General features: G+C 39.0%; 2 protein-coding genes across 2 annotated transcripts; one reads left to right on the forward strand and one right to left on the reverse strand.

Annotated features, from left to right (window-relative positions):
- On the forward strand, positions 1-7,864 carry tktb (transketolase b). Its single transcript, XM_083570019.1, has 14 exons — positions 1-238; positions 2,043-2,160; positions 2,314-2,427; positions 2,567-2,664; positions 2,748-2,939; positions 3,395-3,522; positions 3,621-3,817; positions 3,907-4,071; positions 4,401-4,557; positions 4,696-4,826; positions 5,214-5,297; positions 6,524-6,620; positions 6,797-6,916; positions 7,049-7,864. The coding sequence occupies exons 1-14, from the start codon at positions 132-134 to the stop codon at positions 7,219-7,221; spliced, it is 1,881 nt and encodes a 626-aa protein (XP_083426145.1). The 5' UTR covers positions 1-131; the 3' UTR covers positions 7,222-7,864.
- tnnc1b (troponin C type 1b (slow)) lies at positions 7,521-10,799 on the reverse strand. Its single transcript, XM_083570031.1, has 6 exons — positions 10,637-10,799; positions 9,265-9,295; positions 8,967-9,113; positions 8,655-8,769; positions 8,444-8,580; positions 7,521-8,339 (listed from the first exon to the last, which is right to left on the reverse strand). Exons 1-6 carry the CDS (start codon positions 10,658-10,660, stop codon positions 8,308-8,310), a joined length of 486 nt encoding a protein of 161 aa, XP_083426157.1. The 5' UTR covers positions 10,661-10,799; the 3' UTR covers positions 7,521-8,307.
- Between the last annotated feature and the right edge of the window lie 2,104 nt (positions 10,800-12,903).

Consider the following 12,903-nt stretch of genomic DNA (forward strand, 5'->3'; position numbering starts at 1 on the left):
GCTTCGTGGGCGGAGCCAGTGTCAAGACTCATTTATAAGCTTCAGAACCACTCACTGCACTCTCTCAGTAGCGTTCTAAAACTTCCACATCCGTTAGTTCTGTCGCTTTTCTAAGCAAAACCTCCTCAGTCATGGAGAGTTACCACAAACCCGACGAGAAAACTCTGCAGGGCCTGAAGAATATCGCTAACAAGCTTAGAATCCACTCCATCAAGGCGACATGCGCCTCAAATTCAGGGTAAGTTTGGTGGATCTAGCTAGCTAACAGGCGAATCAAATATTGCTTGGTCATTCAGTGGAGGGATGGTTTACCTTCGACGGGATAAGAGTTATAACTCGAAGTGTCGTTGGTGGAGCTAAAGCACTTGGGCTAGTTTGCAGTGCGTGCTTTTTTTATTTTCATATTTTATATTCATTCATTTAGTACGTTTTCAGCGGGCTACAGTCGCTAGCTTGGTGAGCACAGTGGTAGCCGCACCTCTACCTGTGTTCGAAGTTCTCGCGTATTATTTTGGCAGCCATAACTCAGGCCGGCCATATGGCGGGTGGAAAATTGGTTTAGCAAAACCTCAGCAAGTAGCTAATGCGAGATGCGTGTCAAATCTCACGTCTTCGAAGACATATCCGCTAGAACAGGCGTCTGATATGGAGCGCGTGTTCAAGTTCATATTCTGAGTTTCTCTATAGAGGCGGCGCGCGCACTCGGCCGCATCACGTGCAGCCCTGGAGGTCTTCATCTTTTTGTGATTTGGAGCTGAAGTTCCAGATCATCCATTGCAAATTTAGGATACGTTCCTAGCAGATATGCAGATAACCTGGTCAATACTGAACCAGAAATCTGCTCCGATTAGCGCAATTTGCTTGGAAAGCAGAACTGCAAACAGTGCTCTTGTCATATCTGATACTTGTTGATACTGGCCATTAGATGATTAGATAACATAGGGATTTCGGGGTCGTGATTTTAAAGGTGAAGGATTATTACATTATATTAAAGTCAGGATGAAATTTGAATATAATGAACAATGGTAATTCCTGGAAATCTCTTCTTGAGAAATGTGGTAAATGACAGGATATGTGGAAATAATCCCTAGACATACATAAGTGACTGTAAGCTTGCCTTTCCTTTTTTGCTTTTGTTTCCTCATTCCTTTTTTGTCATTGCATTGTGCTTCCCCCCCTTTTTTTCTTACTGTAAACCACCTACAGGTGACTGAAAGGAAGCATTTTCATCTACTCCAAGAGACCTGTGATTTCCCTTCATTTTTTTTATTTCTTTTTTGTATTTCAGCTTAATAAAGATCTGTAGGACCCAGATGGTAATAAGTTGCTTTGCGGTTGTACATTTGGACTATATTGTGTGAAAGCATGCACATTGTGTCTGGCAATAACTACTGAATGAGCTTTACAATTAAGAAATGTCATGATATTTTCCCCTTGCCCTATTTTGTAATATGCAAACACAAATTTGCAGACTAAAGACACAGGGTTGGCGATTATTTAACTGTTGTCTTTGAGGGAGTCATTTGCTAACATGCACTTTGTGTGACCTTAATGTTTGACCTGAAGTGTTGGGGGGGGGGGTTGTCTGTCTGTGATTTCTAATTGGCTTGTACAATTGGGCCCCATCAGTTCCTCATGAGTGCACAAAGTGCAGTCAGATTGTCGCATGAACTTTGGCCTTTCCAGTGCTATATTGTTGACTCCTAAATTGTGGCATTGTACACCTAACTTTAGGTCTATCAATCATAATACATCCAACTACTAACTTTTAAGATGTCTGATTCAGCTGTGTACAGACTAGAAATACATTGACATCAAAGTCACATGTAATGTTTGATCTTTGTATACATTCCAAATGCAACAGAAAACAGGAGGGTGTTTTGATTACTAAAACCCTGTAATGCCTTATACTATTGTCCCTTTTGACTAATTTAATATCTTAATAACCTGCATGTATGTATCTTTTTTTTAATAATAGCTATAATCAAGCATTTTAAGAATGACCTAAAATCAGTTCTGATAAAGTTTTTTTCCATGTGCAGACACCCCACCTCGTGCTGCAGTGCTGCGGAGATCATGTCTGTGCTGTTCTTTCACACCATGCGCTACAAAGCAGACGACCCCCGTAATGCCTGCAATGACCGCTTCGTCATGTCTAAAGTAAGCTTTGGACAGTAGGCTTTTCTCTTTTCAACAATCTTTCATTTTATCATTTTTTTTTTTGTGTGTGTGTGTGTGAGAATAGTTGTATTTTATAGGGTTTGAAGCTGTGTGAAGCATTTTTCCCCTCATTCTTTCCCCCCTCCTTTTCAGGGACATGCTGCTCCCATTCTCTATGCTTCATGGGTAGAGGCTGGTTATGTGAAAGAGTCTGAACTGCTTAACTTGCGCAAGATTAACTGTGACCTTGAGGGCCATCCTACACCAGTGAGTGGCTGCATATTTCAGTACATGTACTGAGCAATACAAAGATTATTTGGTGACCTGTTAAGTGTTGCACAATTTTAGCGCTTCACTTAAATTAGCGGTCAGTAGCTTTATTATACCTAAAATTTATTTCTTCCAGAAATTAGCCTTTGTGGATGTGGCTACAGGCTCCCTGGGTCAAGGTTTGGGAGCTGCATGTGGGATGGCATACACAGCAAAGTATTTTGACAAATCCAGGTAAAGCTGCAGAACATTAAAACCTGCACAGTGGTCCAATAATGAGTGACTTTCCACTTACTTACAGTAATTTTATTGTGTAGCTACCGTGTGTACTGCCTGTTGGGAGATGGTGAGTGTTCTGAGGGAGCAGTGTGGGAGGCCATGGCTTTTGCTTCCTATTATGGCCTGGACAACCTTGTAGCCATTCTGGATGTGAATCGTCTGGGGCAGAGTGAGGCTGCACCTCTGAAGCATGACATGGCTACCTACCAGGAGCGTTGCAAGGCTTTTGGGTAAGGATTACAAGCATGTTTAGCAAAGCACATAAACTACATTACACACAGTCTCCACTAACAATCTCCGCTGTGTCATTTTCTTTGTAATGCAATGTCTCCTTACACATTTATTTATCCAGTCTATATGACCACATCAAATAGAAACCATAAAGCTCAATTAGAAACCATAGATATCAGTTTTTCTTTCCGTTTTGCTCTTCAGACAGTGTCTGAAGTCAGTTTTTGTTTTAATTTGAGGGCTGAGTCAAAGTTCAACTAGAGTCTGTTTGATTGGGCCAAGGAAATGGTTGCTTGCATACTTCTGCATTTTATTTTTCACTATTTCCTGAAAATAGTGGAAAAAAAGTTTCAAAATAAGCATATGGCCAAAGATCCTGATTTCTCAATTTCACAAAATACATGTCCAATGAGTTCACAATTTCAGTATGCAATGTATCTCTGTTGCTCTTCAGCTGGAACACGTGTGTGGTCGATGGCCATGATGTGGAAGAGCTTTGTAAGGAACTGTGGCAAGCAGAACGTTTCAAAGGGAAGCCTACTGCCATTGTTGCCAAAACCTTCAAGGGCAAAGGGCTCAAAGGTGAGGAAGTCACTTAATTCTGGTAAACCTGTCCTAAACCTTAGTATAGCTGCTAATGCTGCATTTGATTGCTACATGTTATGTGCTCTGGTCTTTAGGCATTGAGGACATGGATAATTGGCATGGCAAGCCCATTCCTAAGGACCGTGTGGATGAGTTGATTGCTCATCTTGAGAACCAGATCCAGGCTACTAGTAAACCCCTCCAGGCTGCACTGCCTAATGAGGATGCAGCTCCTGTACACACGAGTCCCATCTATTTACTGTCTCCTCCAGAATACAAGTCTGGAGACAAGGTGAGCATTATAGAGACTTAATTTAATTAGCAACAAGACAATGTGTTTTTGCACCTTTTCTTAATAGCCTTTTTCATGTCTGTGTGCAGGTCTCTACCCGAAAAGCCTATGGTGTTGCCCTAAAGAAGATGGGAGATGCCAGTCAGCGTATAGTGGCTCTGGATGGAGATACTAAAAATTCTACTTTCTCTGAGACCTTCAAGAAAGCCCATCCTGACCGTTTCATAGAGTGTTTCATTGCTGAGCAGAATATGGTATGTGGGTTTTTTTTTTATAATTATGTAGCATATCCAAAGCATCAGTTGTAGTTGTGATCAGCAGTGGTGTTTACTCTCTCTAGTGAGATTTGAAGTCTGAAATCTCTTATTTACTCATTCTTATCACATTGTTTATTCGGGAGGTGTGACCTAACACACCTGCTTGTAATACGTTATCTCCAGTGGTGATTAAAAATAAACGAAGTCATTATTAAATTAGGGCACTTTTAATATTCAGTTAAATACAAATTCACTTTTGTACAAGTGAACTACAATAATTAGTCTTTTTTACTTTTTTTTTTTTTTTGTGTGTGTGCGCTTTGTAGGTGAGCGTGGCAATTGGTTGTGCCACTCGCGATCGCACAATTTCATTTGCCAGCACTTTCGCTGCTTTCTTATCACGTGCCTATGACCAGATCCGCATGGCTGCAATTTCCCAGTCTAATGTTAACCTGGTCGGGTCCCACTGTGGGGTCTCTATCGGTAAGCCTAACCTGTCCTCTCTAAACTGCATTATTGCGCTTTGTTTAAAAAAAAATATATATATATATATATATTTGCTTCTTTGATTATGATCTTTGTGTGCGCAAGTTTAAACAAAAAAAATAATTTCTTGCTCAGGTGAGGACGGCCCCTCACAGATGGCTTTGGAGGACCTTGCCATGTTCCGTGCTATTCCAACATGCACTGTGTTTTACCCAAGTGATGGTGTGTCCACTGAGAGAGCAGTAGAGTTGGCAGCAAATACAAAGGTAGTCATCACTACTTAAATTTAGAAATCTACCTTTACACAGACCTTTTAGCACCAAATACATTTATTCTGTAATCTGATCTGAAACTTGTTTGCAATCAGAATATGCTATGCTGTGTTGAGAATAGTTTTAACACTTGTCTTGTGGTTAATAAATGTAAGTTGTGTTTATATATACAAGGTATGGCTCATTTTGGTACTATATGAAAATTAAGAATAAACATGACACAAAAAAGTACTTGGATTCATATGTGCCACAACAAGAAGGCAAAGTATTGTTTCCAGACTTCGATCTTATGATGGAAATAAATAAACGTTAATGTCAGAGTTTAAATTAATAGGCGTGTGTTGCGTTCTAGTGTCTTACTGCTGTCTAACTTGTTTTCAGGGTGTCTGTTTCATAAGGACAAGCCGACCTGACACAGCAATCTTGTATGAGGCAGATGAGAAATTTGAAATTGGTAAAGCTAAGGTAAGGTTTTAAAGCAGAGTTTTTGTTTATTCGGCATACAAATGTACTCCCTCAGATTTTTCTTTTTATATATACAGTGGAACCCGGTTATCTCGCCCTCGGTTACCTCGACAACCTTAAGTCGACGTTTTTGAAGTGGAACCGCCAAATTCTCGCTTTTTCTAAGCATTTTTTATCGGTTATGTCGAATAAAAAATTCTCGCTTTTTTTATGTTGCCGAACCCTGATATCTCGAGCACAAGAGGGGAAAAGCGGCGCGGCTTTGGGAAGAAATGCGCAGCCGGTGAGACAGTGCCGGTGGGAAGACACGTACCGGGATACACATGAGCGATAACAACGACCGCCGTGAACCAACATTTACCAACAATAACGGACAGTGAGAGTGTGGAAGTTTAAATAGGAGCTGGTGATGATGATAAACGAGCACCATATGTGCGTGATTAAAGCCGGGAGCTTCAGAGAAAGTGGCTGAGAAAACACCTGACACGCTGAAGGGGGCGTGGCAGGTGGATTCCTGACAGATAAACATGTACTGTATGTATTTTTATAGCATGCCTTCATCAAACAAATCGCGGCAACGCTGTTGTGTAAAAAAAACCCTTCAAAACACGTGCATGCACATTCTCATTTATTAACGCACATCATGTACATAAAGAAATTTCAAGCACGTTAATATATTGCCGACATTTTGATTTTCGTTTATCTCGATCATCGGTTACCTCGATGCTTTTTGGCGACCCCCTAGGACATCGACATAACCGTGTGTGTGTGTGTGATTTTTTTTTTTTATATATATATATATATATATATATATATATATATATATATATATATATATATATATATATATATATAATAAATAAACACACACACGCACACGCAAACACTTTCTGCTAAATAGATCTAGATGAATTTGTTTGCGTTCTACTATATGGCCTTGACTAATTGGAACACTAATGAGACAGATGATCATTCAGGCCTCGGTATAGTTTAACAATCAAATGGAAAAATGTTTAGACCAACAAAGTTCCAGGCAGTTCCACATTGGGATTCTTAAAAAATGTATTTTTATGTAGTACTTATTTCTCAGATTATAATGTTTATATTTATATAATGTTTATAATTTAAATATTTAAACATGAATGATTCTTAAAAATTCTCACTGCTTTAAATGCGTTTTAAATGATTTAAGTGCTTTTAGTGTAATTTTATTTTTTACCCTGTAGGTGGTGCGTCAGACTAACAGTGATCAAGTGACTGTGATTGGAGCTGGAGTCACACTGCATGAGGCTCTTGCTGCACATGACACTTTGGCTAAAGAAGGTTAGAGTGCCCCCTGGTGATCACAACTCAAAAGACTAGTTTGTGACAGATGGGTTTTGTCCTGGGAATTTTTTTGTGACCAAATTTAGCAACAGTTGTAGCATGCTGATAAATATGCAACTCACCAGGTCTGGGTGCTTGGCCCTAATACTGACTAATTTTAATCTTCTTTTCAGGTGTAAACATCCGTGTAATTGACCCATTCACTATTAAACCCCTGGATGCTGGTACAATTGTGGCTAGTGCTCGTGCCACTCAAGGCAGGGTGATCACAGTTGAGGATCATTACAAAGAGGGTATGCATCTTGGTGCAACTATGCCACGATAAATTTTTACTTGACTCGTGTATATATTCCCCACCCATTGTTCTTCTGTAAGGAGGTATTAGTGATTCATGATTGTGTAATAATGTCCTGCTTTGTGTGCAGGTGGTCTGGGTGAGGCTGTCTTGGCAGCAGTGGGAGAGGAACCAGGCATCGTGGTCCATCGACTAGCTGTGAGCCGAGTGCCCCAAAGTGGCAAACCCCAGGAGCTGCTGGACATGTTTGGCATCAGTGCCAAGTGTATTGTGGCTGCAGTTAGACACACTTTTGCCAACTGAATACTTGAATTTCACTTAGCCTTTCCTTCTTCCGAGCTACTACTAAAACAATTGGCTTCAAATTCCTTCCCTGAGTGGAGCACTGCAATTCAGCTTAAAGGAAAATATCTGAAACGGTTCTTTTTTTTCTTTGTCTTGATGCTTTAAATGTGGCAGCTTTGCAAAGGTTTTGAGTAACATCTCTCATGTCCAGGTTATGTTACACTTTTTTTTTTTTTTTTTTCCTTACAGATGATACAGAAGTGACGATCATGGTTATTCATGTATTTTAAACCATTTACTAAATCATGATACATTGCTTATGATGCATCACTTCTTTTACTCTTTTGCCATTCCGTTCTTACATTCCTCTTACAGTTGTGTCAAGCTTGACACATGGTTCTATTTCAGTATGAACATTACCTTCAGTATAAAATATTTACTGTTGTGGATGGTAAATTATGGTTGTGTTGCTTGTAACATGTCATCTGTAGTGTCTCAGATCTCCCATTTCCAAACTATTGTGCATTTGCTTTATTAACAGCTAATCTTGTAACAAAGTGTGATGTTACCTGTTCATGTACTGACCTACCCAGCTGATTATTGGTTGTGTGACTTGTTCACTCTGCCTTTAATAAACAGTAATAAAATCAACTGTTCACCAGTATTTGTCTTTTTAAAATTAGCTGTTAAATATAAGACTTAAACACACACAAAACACATTTTAAAAGTTAAGTCCAGTCCTTAATTTTATTCCAGACAACATGGGTGCTTTAAAAAAAAATGTTTACACAATACTAGGAAAAAACAGATTTTTTTTTTTTTTTTCCCCTCCCTACAAAGTTGCTGTTTTGATGAGGCCAAGTTTAAAGAGATTTGTTTTTTTTTTTGTTTTGCATTCAGAATAATACATGATTGGTAATAATGCAACTTATTTACATGTCTTGCAAGCATTATTGTTTTCCAACATTTTTGAGGATTTGTTGCATGCCTGCCAGATTAAAGATGATGTTCCTGTGGTGACGTCCCAGCTACAGGACAGGGAATGATGACGTGATCCATAGGGCTGTTGAATCTGCACTGGGGTCTTCAGCTATGAAAGGGTTTTTATTCCACACCCTTCATAAAGTCCAGAAATTCTGTAGGGTTAAAAGAATTTGTACAATAAATTAATTCTGTGTAACATCAAATGTGTTTTGTAGAGGTCTCAACTGTTAGGTTTTCACGACAAGTTGAAACTTACCATCGTAATCAATTTTGCCATCGTTGTTTTTGTCTCCATCCTTCATGAGTTCCTCAATATCATCTTCAGTAATGGCCTCGCCTGTCGATTCTAGCATGTTCTTTAGCTCGTCTAGGTCAATGTAACCGTCTCCGTTTCTTTGTGAGAGAAACAATCATTTGATGTAGTAGGTTACAAATGAACAAGTTACAACTTTGATTAATTTCCTTACTTGTCAAACATGCGGAAGACTTCGGCTAGTTCCTCCTCAGATTTTCCTTTGTTTTCCTCTTTCATGCAGCGCACCATCATGACCAAGAACTCATCAAAATCCACTGTCCCGCTTCCTACACAAAATACACAGCCACTGTATTTAAACAACGTTAAAAGAATACGGCTTTGCTTGAGGTTTTTTTTCTTGGAAGAGCTGAATACAATTTTGGAACATGTTTGATCCTTTAATTACAGAGCCTAAAAATTGTGGTGTACCCTGAATATGTTTAACACATAAAATGGACCCAAAATATGTCAGTGGCCAGCATACCATCCTCGTCGACTTCGTCCACCATCTCCTGCAGCTCCTCTTGTGTGGGATTCTGCCCCAGCATCCTCATCACCTTCCCCAACTCCTTGGTGCTAATGCAGCCATCCTCTGCGTCCTGCACGAAGATGTCAAAAGCAGCACGGAACTCTGCCAGAGACACGTTAACACATAGGCACATGACTTCGTACAGCTCACACAGCCTGATAGCACTTTAGAGTGGGGTTGTCCAGACAACAACAGAGCAAAACAGAACAAGGCCTATTTCGTGAACAAAAGAGAATAACTAATAATGTCTTACCATTTTTTTGTTCCTCTGTTAAATTCTCCACCTGTTACATAAAACAAATAAACAGGTGCTGGCTCAGTAGCTACACAGTAATCCGATGTAGTGAATCATGACAAAGATATCATTCTTCAGATACTGATCATGTTCTATTCTTTACACACACACAAGTCATGATTTTATTTTTGACATCTAAGCTAACACCTAGACACTGGACACCATACACAGCTCACTGTTAATCTCAGTAATGTTACCCCCCTGACCCTCCACTCATTCCCCAGCTATAGTATATTTTTAACTTCTGTATTATGTTTTATGCAACCCTGATTTTATGCTGTTATTAAAGCTTAATTGGTTGAAGTGAGGCTCAGGCCAGAGGCTTTCAATGCACACTGAACTGTCTGTTCTATGTTATCAAAATTGCCTAAAAAAATAATATATATATATTTTAGGGAGATGTTCTATGGTTGCATTATACATAGGAGGTTCTTCCAAGAGTATAAACCTTTTAGGACCAAGATTCCCCACCCTGATCCTAGAGTGCCCCATGTCCTGCATATGTTAATGTTTTCTCAGCCTCCAACACAGCTGATTCAATTACTCAGCTAATTAGTACCCCTTCCTGTGTCAGAGCAGTCAAAACTTTAAAATGTGAACTACAGGGGGTTCTCCAGGACCAGAGTCTGGAATCTGTTATTCAGGATATTAGGGTTATTGTTCAATTAGTGTTTATTTATCTATTTTACATTATATTAATATTTTATTCCGCTTATATAACCCATGTGTGTGGTGTGTGTGTGTGTGTGTGTGTGTGTGTGTGTGTATATAAATATATATATATATATATATATATATATATATATATATATATATATATATATATATATATATATACACACTTTTTATCATACAATGTTGTTTTCTCTCTTTATTAAAGACTCATGGTAGCTTCTGTTTTTTCTGCTGTTAGAAGTTTGTCTATACAGCTCCAGTAGCTGCTATTTCCAGTTAAAAATTTAACATAAAATAGAATAATTATAATTTCTCTTCATGATGTCCATTGTACCGTTGTGTTAACCTTGACTGTGAAAATTGCAAAATAACATTTAAAAGACTGTTGACCAGATTTACTCCTGACCCCAAATGTTGGTTTAACCTTGAGTGCTTATACAGTGTCAGATTTCGCTTAGGCCATTCATGAGAATATACACTACAGAAAACCTTTGTTAAATGATAGATCCCAGAATATCAATGGTTAACACAGTTTTTAAACTAATTTTTCAGAACTTTACATCATCAAGGTTTGTGTTGCTCAGACGTTTCCATTTTCTTTTTTCGTTTAAAATAAAAAAGAACATAGATTCCTTAACCCATAACAATCGCTTACCGCTGCTTTATATACATCATCCATTGTTGTCCTGAGTTCTGATTCTTTTTCTCAGCCTGGGTAGTTCTCTGTGATGGTCCCTCTCAGGTAATCCAGCACTCCTTACAGCACTGTGAACAAAGGACAAAGAGTCCCAGGGCCACCTTCACTTGCCTTTATCCCTGGAATGGGTGTCTCAGAAAAGACAAAAGTCTGCTGTCACTCCCCCTTTCCTATCTGAGAAAGAGAGAGAGATGAATAGAAAAAGAAATGGGGCAAGAGAGAATGGGCTTAGGGATGGCATAGGTTATAAATAGAGTAGGAATGTCAGAGACAACAGGCAGGAGAACGTCAGTTATGACAATAAGTCCTTGGTGCTGCTCCCTGTAGCTGTCTGTCCTGCAGGCCCCTATCGTATCTAAACTTAACCTCTGGTCACCTGCATTTGCCAATCACTGAGGGAAGAGCACTAGGCCTTCAGTAGAAGACAACTGAGCAAGGGGAAATGGCCATAAAATACCAGGCCTTTGTCAAACTGCTATGCCATATTTATTTTCACACCTGTTGTTGTTAATGCAGTCTATAAATTCTCTGTCCAAGATAACATATGGATGCACTGAACAGTAAGACGAAACACAGTGTTGGTAACTCAGAATCTATAATGGTCTTGTGTTATCACATACAGTTATGTATACTAGTTTGTGGTTTTAAATGCAGGCAGTATAGCTGTGTTAGGGGTGGACTGGTGAGGGTCGCAGCGCTAACGTCATCACCCACGCAGCTGCTCTGATGCCCTTTGGCCTTAACAAGCTGTTCTATCTCTGAACCTTGAGTGCTAAAACAAATGCATTGTAAACTCTTATTGTAAATTTGCTACTAATTATTTTTCCATACATTTTACATAATCTGTCATTATATGATCTCAGTCTTAAGCATTCATGTGTCCTTTGCATTGCTGTTTTGTTAAATGTTGAGCTGGTAACCTGTGCTGCTCAGCATTTGAACATGTCCATGTGTTTTTAACCACACCCTGCCTGTACCAGCCACCTTCCTCACATCTGCGAGATTAAACGGTTTTCAGCTCATCAACTGTTAAAAATTAACAAACAAAATTAAATTCTACAATTCACTAAATGCACAAGCTAAATGCCATAGCTTTAAACCTTTATATGTACCAACCCAGGCATTTTTTAGGGTAATACCGGAAACATCCAGGGCATGCTGGCACATCCAGACTTTAATTTTTTTCTCTTATATTGTATTTTGCTCTTGTAATATTTTTATTAGTTTTTTTTACTTGTCGAAAACATTTTTTTAAACGAATTTAGAGTACTGATATGTACAAATTATTGATATGTATTAAAGTGAGTAATTAGATTAAAAAGATTATTAAAAAGATAAAATTAAATTAAAAAAAATACGTGGGTTAACCACAGCACAGAATTCAGGGGTGTTTACATATCTGGCAACACTGACCTTTTGGTAAGAACAAGTCAAGCTAAGGGCCCTGGAGGAGGGGAGCAGGTGGAAAGGGCTATTTCAATACGGATACACACACACACACACACACACACACACACACACACACAAACACACACACACACACACACACACACACACACACACACACACACACACACGTACGTTAGTGAGTGAAATGGAGTCTGTGTGGCTTTGTTAGATTAAAATTACAAGGTTTGTACTTGTTCTAGGCTGTGTTTGTTTGAAGACGGAAAACTGAGACTAAAAATCCATCTCAGACTTACATGCTTCCTACTGGAAACTTGTACTTTCTCACCACAACTAATTCAAGAAAAAAAATGTTCTCCCACGGAATTTTAATATTTACACAAGAACTTAAATTAAGCACAGTTATAAACCATAATTTTCAGCAAACCTAAGGGGTGAGGCCTGTTATTGTAAATAATTAAGTTGGCCACACAGTCAGCTTGGTGGTTGTGTGCAGTTGTTTGTTGGCTGTCCAGTTGTTTGAACAGATTCCCTTCTCCCGCTGCAACTCTCTAACTTACATGGTTTCTGACGTTAGCACTGAACCCTTATGGCAGGTTATTAAACGGTGAAAAAAAAAACAGCATGAAGAGGTTGGGATCATCGTGTACTCGCTATATAAACAATATATAGTTGAAATTCATGTTGTAGCCCCTGTCTGTCTTAGCAAACATTAATGGAGTCACTGGGCTATCTCTCACTCTACAGTGATACTTTGTGGTCAGCATTCCCCCATGCAGTCACCCCCTGTGTGTGTCTGTGTGTAAGAGAGACCTTAC

This window comes from Silurus aristotelis (genome assembly GCF_946808225.1).
Source record: "Silurus aristotelis genome assembly, chromosome: 19".
Lineage (NCBI taxonomy): Eukaryota > Metazoa > Chordata > Actinopteri > Siluriformes > Siluridae > Silurus > Silurus aristotelis.

What these genes read in the sequence shown, in the direction of transcription:
- tktb (XM_083570019.1), top strand. Translation starts at nt 132, where the DNA reads ATGGAGAGTTACCACAAACCCGACGAGAAAACTCTGCAGGGCCTGAAG. An exon ending in AATACAAGTCTGGAGACAAG is followed by an intron (nt 3,818 to 3,906) that starts GTGAGCATTATA and finishes GTCTGTGTGCAG; the next exon opens with GTCTCTACCCGAAAAGCCTA. An exon ending in TCATTGCTGAGCAGAATATG is followed by an intron (nt 4,072 to 4,400) that starts GTATGTGGGTTT and finishes TGCGCTTTGTAG; the next exon opens with GTGAGCGTGGCAATTGGTTG.
- tnnc1b (XM_083570031.1), bottom strand. Translation starts at nt 10,660, where the DNA reads ATGGATGATGTATATAAAGCAGCG. An exon ending in GGACGAAGTCGACGAGGATG is followed by an intron (nt 8,770 to 8,966) that starts GTATGCTGGCCA and finishes TATTTTGTGTAG; the next exon opens with GAAGCGGGACAGTGGATTTT. An exon ending in TGGCAAAATTGATTACGATG is followed by an intron (nt 8,340 to 8,443) that starts GTAAGTTTCAAC and finishes TTAACCCTACAG; the next exon opens with AATTTCTGGACTTTATGAAG.